This window comes from Sinohyriopsis cumingii, chromosome 6, assembly GCF_028554795.1.
Source record: "Sinohyriopsis cumingii isolate HCF-2022 chromosome 6, ASM2855479v2, whole genome shotgun sequence".
Classification (NCBI taxonomy): Eukaryota; Metazoa; Mollusca; class Bivalvia; order Unionida; family Unionidae; genus Sinohyriopsis; species Sinohyriopsis cumingii.
The window spans coordinates 94,853,360-94,872,789 of NC_142966.1; the positions used below are offsets into that span (position 1 = coordinate 94,853,360).

Sequence of the window (19,430 nt, forward strand, 5' to 3'; positions counted from 1 at the left end):
GGTCAAGTTTATTTTTAATGTTTTCTGGTGACATAGCACTTTATCCTTCAGTTGCATTATATTGGCAGGGGTATCTGTGTCATATGGACACATCTCAAGTTTTGCATGCTTTGCTCAAGGATAGTACAAATATTTATTTAAATGACTTATTATAATCATTGTAAATTCTTAAAGATCTAAAAAAAAGCAACCAGTTTGAAAGTAAGTCACCAAGACCTATGAGAAAGCCTGTGCCATTTCAAGATTTATGTCAAATGTAGTTTCCAATTTTTTTCCCGGATCTTGTATATTTCTATTTACTTAATTTATATGCTTCCCATATGTAGGAAACATATAGTGTTGCACATGCCAGTCTGTCCTTTCTCATAATTTTGGATATAGCTTGATAACTTTTAAAGTCCTGGGGTTTTGGAGCATTGTTAGAAGCGGGCACAGGTAACAGTTGTTTGCTTTACAACTTTTACAGTTGCCTGCCCTTGAAATACAGTAACAACTTTTCAGTGTTATAGTTACCATTCTCAGAAAGGTTACTTATGAAATGGTAAAGTATAAAGAAACTTTTTTATTAACATATTACCCTGGATTTTCAGAAAGTGAAGATAGCAGTTACAGAGATGAATTAGTATCTGGCTATGTACTACTCTCAAACCCAGATCAAATTATATAATTCAGGTATATACTAATGAAAATTATTGGCGCTTTTATGTCCCCAAGAATATACTCATTTTGTAAAATATATTTTGTAACAAGAATTGGGGGAATATTTTTAAAAAATGTTGAACCCTGTACAGAATGGAAATTTCTATAGTGAAGCCATTGTTTCTGCTCATTAACTTTTGAAGGACTTCATTGATTGAACAAATTGGTACAAGGATTAATTAACAATACCATGGTCAAGTTTGATATTCACTGTTTTTTTGGTACAAGTTTATGGAGTTAGGGCCCCTGTTTTACTTTGCTTATCAATTTCCATTCCAATCAGTAATATTTGAATTCCTTCCTGGCTTGAATATAAATTTGGTATGGTGCTCTATATTAAGAAGATATATGTCAGGTTGGATTTTTATCCTTTTTCATGTAAAATTCTACTGAGTTATTTCCCCAGTCTGACTTGTCACTGTTCTCTTCAATTGCATTGGAGAGCATCCTTATCTTGTAAACATGTTTATAGTTTGATCATTTTCTCCTCACTGGGTGCTTTAAAAAATCTTTTTTTAATGAGCATCAAATTTTGAAGTTCTACAGCATAAAGACATTTTTATTAGTATTAGTGTTACGACTCGGTGATCTTAAACTAAGTAACAGAAATAGTGAAAACCAACACATTTTATAAAATTCATCAATTAATTTATTTCCCTTTATCAAAGTAAACTTTTATGAAGAACTTAGAATATTGTGAGTTAAGTTCCAAATAGTCCAGAAGGTTTTATCACAAGTCCAAATATATATAGTTCCATTTGAATTCCAGTGGTGTTCCAAATAAGTTCCAGTGAAGGTACTGATGTGCCTGTAGTCTTGAATGTGCTAATATGCCAATGACCTGGGATGTGGTGATGTGTTAACAGTCTTTTCATGTATCACAATAATATAATCCAAAATGTCCTTGACTGAATTCACTATAGTTCCAAATAATGATTTAGCCCAAGAAATATTAATGAGTACTTTCTAATTACAGTGAATAATTTAAATAAATAAATCCATCCTAATTAAACTGAACACAACAATAAGACTGATTCCATTTTGGATGTTAGGGTAAGAATGAGTAATTTTAAACAACATTGATATACAAAGCTAAAACACAATAATAGAACAGGCTTTAGGCTAGTCTCCTCTCAGATACTCAGAGTTGTCAACATGTTAAGGAATTTTGAAGTGAAAAACTAATATCCCACATTCAGATAGAAATAAATATGTTTACTTCCATTGATAACAATCTGAATATTTAAGCTGTAATCATAGAACAGTATGAGCTATGTATAATGTTGTTTACAAAATAAATGTCACCAATAAATGTTGACCATTCACTTGATTTTGGACTAAGTTAAGTTACATAATACTGATATACATAGCATATAATGATGGAGAAAAGCTAACAAACATTACAAATTAAATATACATAATAGTAGTAAAATTTGTGGGAAAAGCGTCCTGTAGTTTACAAAGATGGACCAATGCTCATTTGTTATTTCAATTCATTGTTGTAGCAACCCCACAAGCCATAAAATCTCAAGAAATTATTCACATTAATCAAGAGCAGCTGCCACATGCATGACACTTTTAAGCCAAAGCTTTCTTTATTATAGGTCAACAAGAAGACAATATGCATCCTTATGTTTCTTAACCCAGAGCAAGTGGGAGTGGGAGATTCCAATGCAACGACAATGGTATACAACAAATATATCTGTAGATTATAGGAAGTAAATGTCACATAATCTCAAGTTTTCCACAAATAGTTCCTTTTACAAGTGCAAAAATACAACGGACGCATGAGCTGTTTATTAAAGAGGTTGTTGGAGTTGTCTCCCATACAATATAATTCAAGACACTCCTTTAATATTTCATGATCAGAATATCTTTTGCAAATAATATGCAGGCATAGCATTAAAATACCATGTCTCACCATTAATCTGTCAGTTTTCTTGAATTAAAGGTATTGCTTACTGAGGATTTTAATCTGATCATGTAAATATGTCATCTCATTAGTGTAAGAACGGGTGCTGATTGGAGGTATTTGGCATGTTGAGTCTACATTAGCGAGAAGGGAGAATTAGCAGTCTTTTTTTTCTTCTTTAAATATGTTACCAATTATAATACCTTGGGAGAATAATATACCTTGCAAATCCAGCTTTCTCAGATGCTACTTTTAGCTAAAGTGAGCTAAAAGTTGTCTGCTGACTTACATGGTGGTCAGGCAGAGTGATCTCCCCTTAGGTATAAGGATGGGTGGCAAAATGCATGAGCCTCTCAGTTACTACTTCCACTTGTGCCAAGAAGCATGCTATCATTACGAGAGAGTTTGCAAAAGCTAGAATCTACGTGGAAGATAGGCTATTACAACCTGGAGGAGATTTTCACTCCCAAGGAAAGCATACTCCATCTATATTTCCAGCTTTTTCTTTTCCTGTACTGACAAAGCTCAGTTTTGCAATTTGCTAACACTTTGTCGTCACCACACATTGAGGTACTTGCACAGGCTATACGTATAATTCCATAATTACTGGTACATACGGGTGAGTATCCTTTACCATGGCATCCTTAGCCCTGAAATGCCCCGCTTCAATGATTCTTCCTGTGCATGTTGTCCTTGACACTCTTTACAGGTAGTATTATAATTAAGATTGTCTGCTATCACTATTTTCCAGGTAACCATAATTTGATATCAGTCTGCACCCACACATAATTCAAACTGCACAACTGCAGCCCCACAGGTTTATACTTCTCCCTACAGGTGGTATTGTCCTTATATTTTACCTGTATGGTTCAATGCATTATTAGACTGACTGTCTGTTATACATTTTTTACATGTATCTCTGCACCAACATTGTGTTCTAAAGACAGGTGCAGGGCTACAGTTTCATATATTTTGGTCTATTTGTCTTACAGATTAGAACTATGGGCAGAGTGCAGAAATTAACAGCTAAGGACAAAAATGTCACCAGTCTGCATGCTGACCTTTCATCAGTGTGAGAATTGCTGGTGGACAGGGACAAGATAAGTCAAACCTTACCCTTCAGCCATGAAAAGTCAGACATGGACATGCTCCAGAACAGCTCCTGCACCCATGTCACCACTTCAGAACTCACCATTTTTGGTGACTCATATCTACCTTACCTCCTCAGTGTTCAACTCAGTTCCTGTTGGGAAACAGTGAGGGAATAAGCTAAACAAACAGCCAAGTTCCCTCTCACTCAGCAAACATATAAGCTGGTAACGTGGATCAAACATTCTCATAACCCATCTCAACCTGACTATCCTTCCCACATGGATGACCTTTTTCCATTATGACTGCCTAGGCTGTACACTTGGGATAATGAAGAGCCAAAAGAACAAAATTACAGGCTCAATCACAGCCTGGCTTCTAGTATGTCAAACGTTTCGCAGATATGTTCAGGGACCAGTCTAACCTACACTCTGCCACTAGAAAGGACTCTTTACTCTGTGACTGCTTAGAAGTAAAATTAGTGAGCAGCAGACCACATTGCTCTTCACCAGCTAAGTCTCACGTATTACAGGGGACCTTAGCCTCACATCAGACAACCAAGAAGATGCTGCTTGTTTTCAAGTGATATCATCAATTCTAGATTCTGATGTCATGGGAAGATTCAGCCTTCTGATCCTCCATTGAGGACGTTTTCCACCTTTGAACACCGGAATTCCGCCCTCCTCCTTCTCCATCAACAACCAGGATCAGAACCCCTGCATCTGTTAATCTTATGACAAAACAGAAGAGTCCAACATAAGTTACGTACACAGTCTGGGAGAGTTACAGACATTCAGACCTACCTTCATCATCAGCTTTTAGCCAGTTCTACCCTGGCCATAAATCAATATTTCATTTGGAAACCCCAGCAGTTGACAGGGATATCACTGATCTGGGATGACAAAGTCACACTCCATACATATAGACCCAATGGCCTTTGAGCATTTAGTGCACAATATTGTTGCCATGGCTTTGATGTTGGACTTTGGCTCAATGGTTATCTTTCAAACACGCAGAACATTGCTTATCTTCTCCCACCCCAAAGTCCCCAGGGCATGCATGGGAGTCTGTCATAAGAATGGCATTTGTACGGAACTGAGTCACTCAACACACTTAGGCCAATGCTGTAACTGCAGGTACAGTTTGCAGTTGGCAGAATGTGACTCAGTGCTCTCTGCCTGACCTTTCCTGAAGTACTGTATTTCATGTATTTTTTGTACCCTTTAATTTTTTGTACACAATACAGTTATCAAAATAATAATTATTTAAATGTATCATAATTTTTCATACATATCAATTTGTATTTTTAGAAAAAATCCATTAAATTATTGGACATAAAACTTCTGCTAAGAAGATTTACCTTTGCAAAAAAGATCGAAAATACCATATTGCCACTTTATTTTTACAACAATTAATAATTGTTGGTGAAAAAATACAAAGATTGATGCATAAACATTGGTGCCCGCAGCATAGGAGGGGTCACATGACCCACCCTGAAGTCATACTGCAAATATATATACACAGTGGAACTTCACTATAACATGACAATTGGGGTTCAAAAAATTAGATCTTGTTAATATCGGGGTCGCATTAATGCGGGTTTTTACAGTATTTTACTTTTTTTCGAGAACAACTCATTGGCACATATACGTGTATTCATGTCAGACGTATATGATGAATAGGGTATCAACACCATTTACTATTACACTGTCGTGGCATTCAGTTTATCTATAATGCATGTAATTCCATTGAAAAATTGCACACAGATGTACAATATTCATTATTTTTTTCCCAAATCATTGTGTCTGAATTCGGCATCTAATATACAGCATGAACAGAGTATCAAACATCATTTACTTGCCGTCTGACATTGTACCGTCGGGGCTTGAAATTAATCCATAATATATGTAATTCCTTTACAAAAATTGCATACATATTTAAACTATTCAATAATTTTGTCACACATCATTATGTGTCTGAATTCAATGTGAAAAATGAACAGCAAAATTAGGTTAAGAAAGATGAAACATGTGTACGGTTCATTATGTTCCAGGGTCTATGAACAGTGTCTGTAAAAATTTCATACTGCTAAAATTTTCTCATGCGCTTCCATGTACATTTATCCATTGCAAATTTCCAATAATTAACGCTTGTACACCTATTCGTTTGAACAACTACAGCAAGAATAATTACCAATCAACACATGCTTTCAGCGTGCAATGATGTTAGGACTGGTCGGCCTGGTGTCAGGATAATGTGACTGGGTGGGACATCATGCTACATGTCTGCGGCCTGATGCCCCAGTGCTAGACATCACTCTAAACTCTAAACTGCCACACTGCAGACATCGTAGCGATATGACTGAAAAGTTGTTAAAGCTACATTAAAAATCCAAATCATACACACACACATAGCCCTGTGGTTATTGTAACAATGTACATCATAATTAATACAAGAATGAATTGTTGATTTAGCGGTGTTTATTGATAATGGAATATAGTAGGTTCATAATATATGAGGATTATCATAATTGTCACGTAACTGAAAATAGTTTCTTTTCTCTTTGCAAAAGCTACCAAATAAAAACCACCCTGAATAAATAGTCTTTTACACTGACAAAATTTTATTTCATCTCTCAACCGTTCTGGTGGCCTAGTGGTAGAGTGTCCACCTCGGATTCAGGAGGTCGTAGATTCGATTTGTTTACCTTGGTATGTTGTTCAGGACACAGGCAGCATAGCTTGTCTCCCTCAGGATCAGACATTGAAAATCTGAACTATGTTGGCTTCTTTACTTTTGAGGAAAATTCTATCCATGCAGAAATTTACATGGCTTGCTCAATGCAGCCAGGGACCTCTGTGTCCTAGGTTGCCTTTTGATGTGCCCATTGCAAATGATTCTTCTGTCCAAATGGAGGCCAAAAGTTGGCCCTTTGGACCAGCCTCTCACAATCTGCACACAATTGAGGCACCATCTACAAAACTGGGGCATCCTAACTTGGCTTATGGTGGTATACCTCTGCAAATCTAACAGCCTGAGATTACAGTCTCTACCAATGCATGTCCAGGAGGCTGTGGGCTCACCTACTACCATCTTCTCTGGAAGCCAGTGGTGCATGGTCACCCCAGGAACGACATGTGCATATCAATATTCTGGAGATTACTTCCATTGTGAAAGCCTGTCACTGGTGGTAGGAATACTTAAATGGAAAGGGAGTTCTTATTCTGTCTGACAACTTTATGGTGGTGACTTATCTCAAACGACAAGGAGGAATCAAGTCCCCTAAGCCTTGCATCCTGGTGTGGGACTTTCTAACATAGTGTTTTCGCCATATCCTGGGATGCCGAACATGCTTGCAAGGTCTTTGTCCCAGAATATGATCTCTTCATTCCTTGGTTTTCACTCAGACATGATGAATATGACCAACAGTTGGTGGACCTGTTTGCGACAAGGTGGAAAACCAAACGTCCAAGTTTTATATCCAGTCCCATACTTGAAAGCCTGGGCAGTCGATGTTCTATCGATAGATTGGAACAAAGTGATACAGAAAGCAAGAAAATAAGAGTGTCACCTTATCCTCGTTGTACCACACAAATGGGAGAAAATGGCAGTTGTTTCATTCCTACCCAGATCTGCTGAACCTTCATGTCTGGATCATATAAAACAGGTCTTCAGAAATGAACAGTTCTCACAATCAGTCATGGAGAGAATCACTCTTGCAAGAGGGCCCTTCACTCTGAAACATGCTAAGGCAAATGGCATGTTTTTGCCCAGTGGTGCACAAATGAACACATCATACCTGTCCAGGCATTTATACCACAAATAGACCACCTACAAAACCCGATTGGGGCTTTGCAGTGGTACCATAATAGAAGAAAGCCACTGCATCAAGGAAATCGCACCTGTGTTTTCCTCTCAAGCTGTGCAGGAGGATATATCAACACAGACTATCTATCCTGGATTAAATGGGATATTCACTGTGCATATTGAGAACTCAATAAACTTCTTATGCATTTCTGCTCATGATCTAGGTTGGCAGACAAATTTTAGCTCCATTTTGCTAAATGTTGTATCTGGGAGGGCTGGATTTGCAAGGTAGTATTAGTTCTTCTAAGGTATTATGATTCAGGTTAAGTACTGTCGAAGATACTTATTTTCCTGGAAAAATTGGTTTTCTGGTAGTCATCAACAGTTTGTTTAGATCCTGATTTTTAATAATTATTTGCATGTATATCCTAAACCTTTGGATTGATTCTCATCATACTTAGCATGACTTATTGTGAAACTATTCTATGGCATACTCACAGAACCTTTTGCCCTGGAATTGTCGTCACACTTGTGATGAATCATTATGACACTAAGACAATTCATTTAGAAAGGTGCTTGCTAAAACCTTTGACCATGGGGTCAATGTATAAGTTGTATAAAATCTGCATTAATGTTTGCTTCAGGTGTTTTCATTTACTTATATACTCTTAACTCCTTGATGGATTTTATTCATAATTTTGAAGAATCATTCTGCACCCAGAACAGTTCATCATACAACAATATGCTTGCTCAGCCTTTTTATATTTGGGTCAAGGTAAAAGTTTTATAGTAATAATCTGACCATGGGTTCAGTCAATATTTGTGTATCGTACGTTACTTCCTTATCTAAATTGCTTCCCCTTGGTATTAGATTGCTGAATGAGCACTTCTTTCATTTTCATTTGATTGTGACGACAGTTTTTTCAGTTACTTTATATAAAGTGTATCTTTTTATAAAACAGAACTATAGTGGCCCTCTACAGTTTTGTTCTTTGCATAGGGTTCAGTTGTTACAGAAAATTAATTCCCAGGTTTTTCTCACTTGTTATACTGAGTAATTAAAAAAGACCTTGTATATATTAGGTATTTACTTCCCTTTGTTTTGGTGTATGATTGATTGGTGTATTATGGATTATAGATTATACAGCTTGACCTTACTTAAGATGTTCACCTGTAAAAAAAAATGGTTGCTTCCCTTGATCATTTTCACTTCATTGGACTTCAGAGATAAATTTGTAAAAAAAACACCAGCCAATAACATTATTTTGCATTCATTGCACTTCCAAAGGCTGGTATTGTCTAATCTGTCATAATTTGTTTTCCCTATTTTAATAACTGATAAAGACGGTGCACTTTAGACTAATTGATGCTGATTTTTTGAGCATATTGGAACAGTCCTTTTGGTTAACTGCATGCTTAGATCCTGTACAGTTTCCGTAAGTACAATATCCAAAGAAAATTTAGCCACAGAACATGAAAGCAGCATAGAGGTATACCATGATTCAATCCATTGTGCATGTTGCAAGTGTAAACAACTTCAGCTTACACCTGTCACTGTCTCAGAACTTCATATATTCAGTGCATCCCCTATGCAGTGGTTAATTATTATTAGCTGAGAAAGAATTTAGAACTCATATATTATTTTTTTTACTATACTTTACTATCCAAATACCTACTATGTAAAGTAACTTCTTGATAGAAAGGGAAACAACCTATATGATACTATAATAGTCTTTGTGTAGATCTGGATCTTTCTTTTTAAAAGTTTTTATAACTTTTCTCTTTATTTGATTAGTGTCTAAAACTCTGTATTTTCTGAAAGGTTTTAAAATGATAATCATAATGAATAATAATAAAAGAAATGAAGGAGAATTGACATGAATTTCAAACATTTTGTAAATAAAAGGATTTGTTATCAAGGATTCCTCTGACGTTCAGACCACAGTCCCATATAATGTCTTGAGATGTGTACTGCAGTGGTACCATGGTGAGACAAGTGTTTAGTGGCCCCATACTTTTAGACCTTTATGTTTTAGTAGAAAGTGAATTTTGCAATTTCCTCCATTGATTCATTACTTTGTCTCCTTTTTAATGCTTTAGATTCACCAAACTTGATACAAAGGCATAGGGGTTTGATTTGCCCCCTCCCCCACATAGTGCACCAGAGGTCAGATATGAAAAAATTTGAATTCCAGTGACAGTTTGGAATAATTTCTTTAAGCAAACTTGTATACCTTGTTGTAGTAGGACATGTATATGCAAAAGATCTGGGTTTACAGTCCCAGTGTCATGGTCTGCAGGGAATGTTTGGGAGTAACATCTATTATAAAGAGGGGATTTGTTATGGTGGGCCATGGAAGTAACTCTTAGACTGGTGTCATTTTGATGCAGTTCTGTGTTTATCTTTGCAGTTAATTTCATCTTGAACAGTTCTGAATGTAAAGATTTTTGTAGTTGTCTCCCTTAAGTATAATCTTTTTTTTTTAACAGATGTTTTGGAAAAGTTTTTGTAAAATATGCTGTTTATGGAGCGGGAATATTTTTGTCTTTCACTTTTTTAAAATAGTTTTTTCTTCAGAAAATAAGAATTACGGGAATTTTCTTGCTCATTTTCAGGACAACAGACAACAGGGTATGGAGATAATTATGTACACTCACCAGGCCATCAATATCTACTATTACAAGTACACTGTGGATGGCATGAACGTCATCTTGCTCAGTATCCTTGACCTTGCTAGCTGTACATAGAGAGATCTTGCTCAATATCCTTGACCTTGCTCTAAATACATACTGAAATCTTACTCAATATCATTGACCTTGCTCTAAAAACATACTAAAATCTTACTCAATAGCCTTGACATTGCTTCTAGTACATACTGAGATCTTAATAGCTTTGACATTTCTCTCAATACATGCTGAGATCTTTCTCAATAGCCTTGTTTTGCTCTCAATATATGCCATACAGTGGTAATTATTGTTAATTGTATAGCTGTTAATCCATGTTTGCTTCTTTGTATCTTCCAAAGTTATCCAGAAATGTATGATCAATTCCATTATAGCACAAGTTGTCTGTAGTGGTCAAAACTCAGAGGGTAAGGTACTTATATCTGAGTCCTTCTCACAGCATATTGGTCTGTTGTGGTCAAAACTCAGACTGTAAGGTTCTTATATTTGCATCCTTCTCTCTGCACTATTGGCTATAGTGGTCAAAACCGCTACAGGGTAAGTTACTTATATTTGAGTCCTTCTCACAGCATAGTTTGCAGTAGTCAGAACTTGGTAGAGGGTGAAGTACTTGTACTTGATTTCTACTCATAACATAATTTTTCTGTAGTATTCAAAACATGTAGAGGGTAAGGTATATATATTTGAGTCCTTCTCAAAGCATAGTAGTCTAATTTCATGTTTAGTCCTTTATTTTGAACACAAGCTGTAAAATATGAGTTATCATAGACACAGTTTTAAGAGGACAACTTTATGATTTGATATCTGTATTACTTGCCAAGAATATAGATATTGTATTGGTCAGCATGTGTAAATGCAGATGGATTATTTCTGAAAAGTTAATAAAGTTGACATTCCAAATGACTTGATGCATATGCTTTTATTTACGTCATTACTTTATAACTAACAAATTTCAAGATTATCATCAGATTCAAATGATTTGTTCAAGGTATTCAGCAATGAATTCTGATAAAATACTGTTGACAATCACTTTGATTATTTCTGATCAAGACTGATAACACCTTAATACAAATATGTAGCAAGAAATTGAAGTCTTTAACATTTCTTCAGATTTGCTTGTAGTTGTGTTCCTGTCACTAGTAATAGGGTTTACTGACCCAGAAAATAGGAGTACGAGTGGAGTTTCGGTAAGATATTTTTTCATAATTTTTTTATCGTGTGTTTAGCAAACCATGTGGAATAGGTACAATTTTTATTCAGCAGTATGGGCATCATCATTATTAATATTTTTGATACAAAAGTTAACAATGAAAGTCAGATGGTTTTTGGATATGTCATAGCATGGCATGTGTAGGATCACCCAATCTTGAAAAGTGCTTGAATTTGAGGTCAGCTCCAAGAAGTACTGGAAAAGTGCTTCAGAAAAGTTAGTAGTCCTAGAAAAGTGCTTGAATTTTAAAACTAACAGTTTTTGTTGCAAAACAATATCATTTATATAAATATCAAGGAAAAAAGTAAGTTAAAGAAGATAGGAACTGGAATTTTATATTTTTGTTGGATCACATATATTCAGTATGATTTCCAATTAGGCATATTATGTGCTCATAAGCCTTAGCCTTTTCTCCTTCAAATATGTTGTTCTCAGATCACAATAACTTTCAGAATATGAGCCCTACTAATAACCAAATCCAGCCCTCCCAAAGGACACATTCATCTTTTCTGTGCGTGTGTGTGTCTCTCTGTCTCTTTCTCTTTTTCTCTCTCTCTCTCTCTCTTTGTCTCTCTATCTCTCTCTCTCTCTCTCTCTCTCTAAAACATACATACATGCATACACACACACACACACACACACACACACCAGGCAAGTGGATAATCCAAATGTCTAAGAAGGACTTCAGTTCTAATTTTGCCAACCCCCTCCCTTTTACCTCTCCATTCCTGATGTAAGTAGCTTCAGACTCTGTAAAGGAAGCACTTTTAAACTGAGAGATCAGGGTACTTATTGAGAAGCTGGCAGGTGAGATTGTTCGGAATCCACAATCTCCAAGCATTTTCTGATCAGGACAGACAGTGGCAAGCTCAGACTATTCATCTACCTCTGTCATCTAAATCACTCCCACCAAAATTCAGGATGAAGATGGGAAGATAAGTCTGTCTCTCCATCTGCCCAATAGAACTTGAGACCAGACAGATGCATGTTCTCATATTCCTGTCCTTCGGTCCTCACTGAAATTCCTGTGGTTCGCATACCAAGGAAATCATTATCAAAAGTCACTTTCTCTCTTCAGGCTTGAACATAAATCCATGAGTCTTTACAAAACTACTCCAGAGTGTAGTTTCCATGTTCTGTACAATGTGATCTACTTCCACTGTATCATAGTTGGATGACTTCCTCCAGAAATGTATCATCAGTTCCATTGTAGTCAATAGAAATCAATCTCTTACCCCTTTAAGTCATCTATGTTTTCTGATCTATCAGGAAGTCCGATCTTTGTCCATCCTACCAGTTGGCAAAATAGCAACAGATGAAGGGCATAAGCTCTACATCAGCGGAAGAGGGGACTAACACAATCATGGCATTGGATTTCTTATCCACAAGGACATTGTGATCAGCATTATGGGTTGCTGCCCAATCTCAAGCAGGCTCACTACCATCCACTTGAGGGTGACTCCTTTCAACATCAGTCATACAGGCCTATGCACCCACATCTAACTGTGATTACAACCAACTGCAAGATGTCATTGACAACTCACCCAAGAAGGACATTCTGTTTGTACAAGGAGACTGAAATGCAAACGTGGAAGTTGATTCACGGACAAACTGGCAAAGCACATGTGGACCCTTCTACAATGCAGAAACAAATGAAAGAGGACTCGGGCTCTTGGAGATTGCCACTCTTCAACATTTTTCTGGAAATGATCAGGGGGATGCCTTGAATGACTACAAGGGCAATGTTAGCATCAGAGGAAGAACAATCACCAACCTTTGCTTTGTAGATGATATTGATGGCTTAGCAGGAAATGAAAAAGAACTGGCTGACTTTGTTGAGTGCCTCAACATAACCTCCACAGCATACGGTATGAAGATTAGTGCCACAAAAAAAGCACTGATGACAAACAACACCAATGGCATCAGTGCAGAAATAAGGGTCAGTGAACAGAAGCTGGAAAGAGTCACAACCTTCAAGTACTTGAGATCAATTATCACAGATCTAAACCAGAACTACTTTGTAGGATTGCCCAAACAACAGCAACAATAACAAGGTTGAGACCAATATGGAAAGATACCAACATTGCTCTTGGTTCCAAAATAAGGCTGATGCACTCAGTTGTTGTATCCATCTTTCTGTATGCTTGTGAAACATGGATGCTCACATCAGATCAACAAAGAAGGATTCAAACCTTCAGAATGAGATGCTACCACAAGATCCTTGGCATCAGGATCCAATGAGCCATTGCACCCTATGAGGACCTCTTGACCACTGTAAAAAACACAAACTGAAGTGGTACGGTCATGTCTCGGGACCATCTGGACTGGCAAAAGCAATCTTGCAAGGCACAATGCGATGGTGCAGAAGAAGAGGCAGAGAGGCAGACAGAAATTGAGGTGGGAAGACAACATTAAGGAATGGACTGGCATGTTATTTGGAGATTCCCAAAGGGCAGTAGAGAACAGGGAAAGATGGAGAGAATTGGTTGTAAAGTCAACTGTGGTGCCCCAATAACTGCTTGGGTTAAGGGATTGATGATGATGATGATGATGATAATGATGATGATGACAAATTGTGTCTGTAAATGGAAACATTCCAGCCCAGTTGATCTATGTTTTGGTGTTCCAAAATGTTCTGTTCTCATCCCCATTCTTTTCATTCTATACACTAGGTTGCTTTCAAATGTTGTAGATTGAAATCCCAGTGTCTCACCATTATATACAAATCTAGCTACTCAGCAGAGGTTGAGGCTACAGTCCAAGGTTTAGAGAGATGCATTTCCGATGTGAAGTCATGGATGATATGTAACAAGTTGCAAATGAATGATGATAAAACTGAAGCCATCTTGATCACCATGTAAAGACTTTCTCTTTCACATCCTTTACCTCAGACAATAAGTATCAACAATACTAACATTAAATTCAAACAGTCAATACAAAACCTAGATGCTACTCTAGACAGTACTCTCTCATTACACCAACATGTCATGAACACATGTAAGGCTGCATACTTGAAGCTGATATGTATCATCTCCATTTGCAATATTCTTTTGGTTGATGCCACTAAAACGCTTGTGTGTTCCTTAGTACTTTACAGGCTGGACTACTGTAATTCACTTCTGTATGGTTTTTCTCAGTATCTACTACAAAAATTTCAAAAAGTTCGAAACACAGCTACTCGGGTTATCCTTATAGTACAAAGTGCAAAGCACACCAACCTCCCTGCTCTGTAAACTCCACTGTTACCTGTTTGATCCAGAATCAAACACAAAATTTGTTCACTGTGCTACATTTTGTTCCTGGCTCAAGTCCAATATATCTGTCTGACCTCACCTTTATGTACACCACATCTAGAAACTTGCACTCCTCTTCCAACACTTATATGTTCCCACTGTTGAAACATTCTTTTGCATACAAGGACCCAGCTACATGGAACAAATTGCACATTCATCTTAGACACAAGGACACAGTGATCTCATTCAAGAGTGCTCATAAAATTCACCTGTTCTGACTACAAGAATAGACTTAAAGATTTAATAATGTTTACTTCCTTAATTATTGTCAGCAATTTTTGTTTGTTTTGCAATTTCATGGTGTTTGTTTTTGTAATCTCATCATTCTGTATGTTTTTATGTGTTATCTGATATTGTAAAGCACTTAGAGCTTCTAAAAATCAGGCATTGTACAAAGTCCACATTATTATTATTATTATTAAGTTCACATGAAATGACACATGCTTATTTAATGTCCATTATAGACAAGTTCATGTAAAATGATGCCTTATTAAACATCCATTATAGACAAGTTCATGTAAAATATCACATGCTTATTAAAAACCCATTGTAGACAAGTTCATGTAAAATGACGCCTTCTTATTAAACACCCATTATAGACAAGTTCATGTAAAATGTCACATGCTTATAAAACACCCATTATAGACAAGTTGATATAAAATAACACTGGCTTTTTTAATGCCCATTATAGCCAAGTTCCTGTTAAAATATGCTTATTTAACTCTCATTATAGACAAGTTGATGTAAAATGACACCTTCTTATTAAACACACATTATAGACAAGTTCATGTAAAATGTCACATGCTTATTAAACACCCATTATAGACAAGTTCATGTAAAATGTCACATGCTTATTAAACACCCATTATAGACAAGTTCATGTAAAATGTCACATGCTTATTAAACACCCATTATAGACAAGTTCATGTAAAATGTCACATGCTTATTAAACACCCATTATAGACAAGTTCATGTAAAATGTCACATGCTTATTAAACACCCATTATAGACAAGTTGATATAAAAATAATACTGGCTTATTTAATACACATCATAGACAAGTTCATGTTAAAGAGTACATGCTTATGTAACACCCATTGTAGACAAGTTGATGTAAAATGACACTTGCTTATGTAATGTTCATTATAGACATGTTCAGATGTAACTCCATTTCATTATTCAAAATATCATGATTTCAACACATTTTGTTGAAAATAATTATCATTGCACATCATATGTGGATCTCATTCTTAAAATTATTCTTGAAAATGACATCATTACCCTTGTTTATCTTTTCAAGCACTTGCTTTTTTTTTGTTTCAGAAATGTGTATTAGCAGTATTAGCTGTTGTTCCACTAACTTACTACTTGGGGATGGGAATTATTAGGTAATTTACCTCTTTGTATATTGCTACCACCACATTGTACACATAAATCAAAAGAGTTAATAGTTTTAGGGTTTTTTCCTCAAGAGAAATGCACTTTCATCTGTTCATCCATAACTGTGTTCAGTTTAAATGCAGTGTTTCCCATAGGGGTACAAAACAGTGTCAGATTCATAAACAAACCTTGGTGTCATGGCTGCAGTATTTCCCATAGGGGTACAAAACAGAACAGTGTCACATTCATACACAGACCTTGGTGTCATGACTGCAGTGTTTCCCATAGGGGTACAAAACAGTGTCAGATTCATAAATAAACCTTGGTGTCATGACTGCAGTGTTTCCCATAGGGGTGTCAGATTAATAAACAAACCTTGGTGTCATGACTGCAGTGTTTCCCATAGGGGTTGTTGTTGTTGTTGTTGTTGTGGGGTTTAACGCCATTTTTCAGCACACGATAGGCTATACATGGCGGCCAGTATTAATGGTGGAGGAAGAACCCGGGAAAACTCCGGAAAGAACCACCGACCCACGAGAAGCTACTGGCAAGCTTTCTCACGTACCCACATTGGCTGAATCCTAGACTCGAACCGCCGCAGACAGAGGTGAGATGGCAGTGATCCGTAACGAAGAGCGCTTTAGACCACTCGGCCACTCGGGGCCCCTCCCATAGGGATACAGAACAGTGTCAGATTAATAAACAAACCTTGGTGTCATAAATGCAATGTTTTCCGTAGGGGTACAAAACACTGTCAGATTAATAAACAAACCTTGGTGTCATAACTAGGGGTCAAATTAAAACTTTGGGGTTGCTGATGCACAAATAAGGATGAAGGGAAACACCAACACTTGGAAACTAAAGATAATGTAATTTATAAATTCAGTTGACACTTGAAATTAGATAAAATCGAACGATTTATTGACTAGATTGACTTTTTATGGTGGAAAGGAGTTAATAATTTATGATGATTTTTTATGGGTCTTTTTAAAGAAGAGTGTTATAGATATTATTTACTTCCTTCCTCCAATCTTAAAGAACTCTTGATATATTTCCAGTCTTCTGGGATGGCACTAAGGAAGGTATTGACTAGCATACAATTTATTTTATGCCAAAACTTTCTACAAGGCCATTCATTGCTAAAAATTTACATTTTATATTTACAAATTAGTCTTTATTACTTGACTATTGATGAAACAAGACAGTTTCAATAAACACTTTTAACCATGGAGGCTGTAAATTACATTACTTGGGGCTAGGCTGGGTTCATCTGGTATGTCTCGCCAGTGTGAAAATTTGAAACACTTCATCAAATGGAACTAAATTTTTAAGAGATCAGATTTAGTCCCTCTTTATCATATAAACCAGACTTTGTCTTCCGCATATTTTTCCAGTTTTTCAAGCATCAATAACTTTTGCTTCAAGTGATAAGTAGATCAAGAAGTTTTCTTATCCAGTATAGTTTCACAGCATTGCAGAATGAGTTAGTGTGTGGCATTTTAAGCCAGCTTCATCACTTTTATTCTGTAAGATACTTTTATCCCTTTTTTCATTCTAAAACAATTCAAAGAAGACATACCGTATATTCTCACTTATAAGCCAAATAATTTAGGAAAAATAAAGCCCTGGAAGAAGAGGGGTTGGCTTATCTGCGGGCCAGTGTCTAAACTTGAGAATTGCTAAGTTTTTTTTGTGGACTACTCCAATGACTGTAAATCTTGAGACATGAAAAAATAATTTTTTCCATGTCCTTAGACATATGCATGTAAAAAAAATCGCCAATGCTCATCTAACTGTGGCAGGCAGTCACCAACAAGCCAACCTGTTTCCAAGCCTAACTCAAAGTAAATCTAAACCACATTACAGATTTAGCTTATGTGTGAATTTATAAATGCTAGGTTTGTGATAATTAGGATCATGCCTTTGACCTTAAAAATTAGGAAGGTGTCATAATACGAAACATCCAGTGAGACCTTAAGATGAAAGGGAAAAAAAGCTTCTAGAAAAGTGTTAATGATCAGCACAGAAAAATAAACAGGAGTACTCAGATTCTTGTAAATAAAAGCTGGAAAGGTAACAATTACGTTTATTTGACATCAGTTGAACATAATGTTTATCATCGATGTGTCAGACTTTTAATTATGTTTTCTAGCTTTACAATAGCTAGCAGTTATTGATATTTTGTTACACCTTGGGGGCCATCCATTTAGTATGTATGCATGGAGGGGGATTAACCCAAATGCATATGCTTGTGTATGGGGGTTTTTACTGATAATGTACGTATGCATAAGAAACAGGGGTGTGTCTGTGAAACCTCAACAATAATTTGTCTAATACGTAACCTGTTTGACTGAACAGTTCAGTTGTCATTTGAATTTTAGCGGACACTAGACAAACTTTTTAAAGTTATGCAGCTAATTTCTTTGATGCAGCCAGACACTCAGCGTTGATGAACTATCTGTTTTATTAAACGTGTTAATATTATTAATCCTTGGTCGTTTCTGTGTGAATTAAATATAGGTCATTCTATAGAATTGGGGGGGGGGGGAGGCGTACATACGATGGGAGGATCAAGCTTTGCCAGATTTTTTTGTACATACTAAATGGATGGCCCCTTACTGAAAACTGGTCAGTCTTACGGAACAAATCAACTGCCTTACTGAGATGGACTCGTCAGGGTTGGCAGGTCTGTATATATGGGAACTATATATATCATATCACATCAGTGGTATCATATCATATATATGGGAACTATATATATATATATCATATCACATCAGTGATATCATATATATATTGGAACTATTTGTCATGATATCATATCACATCATTGGTATCATATCATATATATTGGAACTATTTGTCACAATATCATATCACATTAGAGGTATCATATATATTGGAATTATATGTCACAATATCATATCACATTAGAGGTATCATATATATTGGAACTATATGTCACAATATCATATCACATTAGAGGTATCATATATATTGGAATTATATGTCACAATATCTTATCACATTAGAGGTATCATATATATTGGAACTATATGTCACAATATCATATCACATTAAAGGTATCATATATATTGGAACTATATGTCACAATATCATATCACATTAGAGGTATCATATATATTGGAACTATATGTCACAATATCATATCACATTAGAGGTATCATATATTGGAATTATATGTCACAATATCTTATCACATTAGAGGTATCATATATATTGGAACTATATGTCACAATATCATATCACATTAAAGGTATCATATATATTGGAACTATATGTCACAATATCATATCATATTAGAGGTATCATATATTGGAATTATATGTCACAAT

The 19,430-nt window shown here is 36.0% G+C and overlaps 1 protein-coding gene across 1 annotated transcript in view; it reads left to right on the forward strand.

Annotated features, from left to right (window-relative positions):
• The window catches only part of LOC149797470 (uncharacterized), a 116,078-nt gene that overhangs the window by 41,708 nt on the left and 54,940 nt on the right, over window positions 1-19,430 (forward strand). The window contains exons 8-11 of the mRNA XM_089962280.1: window positions 2,304-2,384; window positions 10,124-10,226; window positions 11,303-11,379; window positions 16,018-16,082. Of these exons, the coding sequence (XP_089818406.1) occupies window positions 2,304-2,384; window positions 10,124-10,226; window positions 11,303-11,379; window positions 16,018-16,082 (326 nt within the window). The remainder of the gene's footprint in view (window positions 1-2,303; window positions 2,385-10,123; window positions 10,227-11,302; window positions 11,380-16,017; window positions 16,083-19,430) is intronic.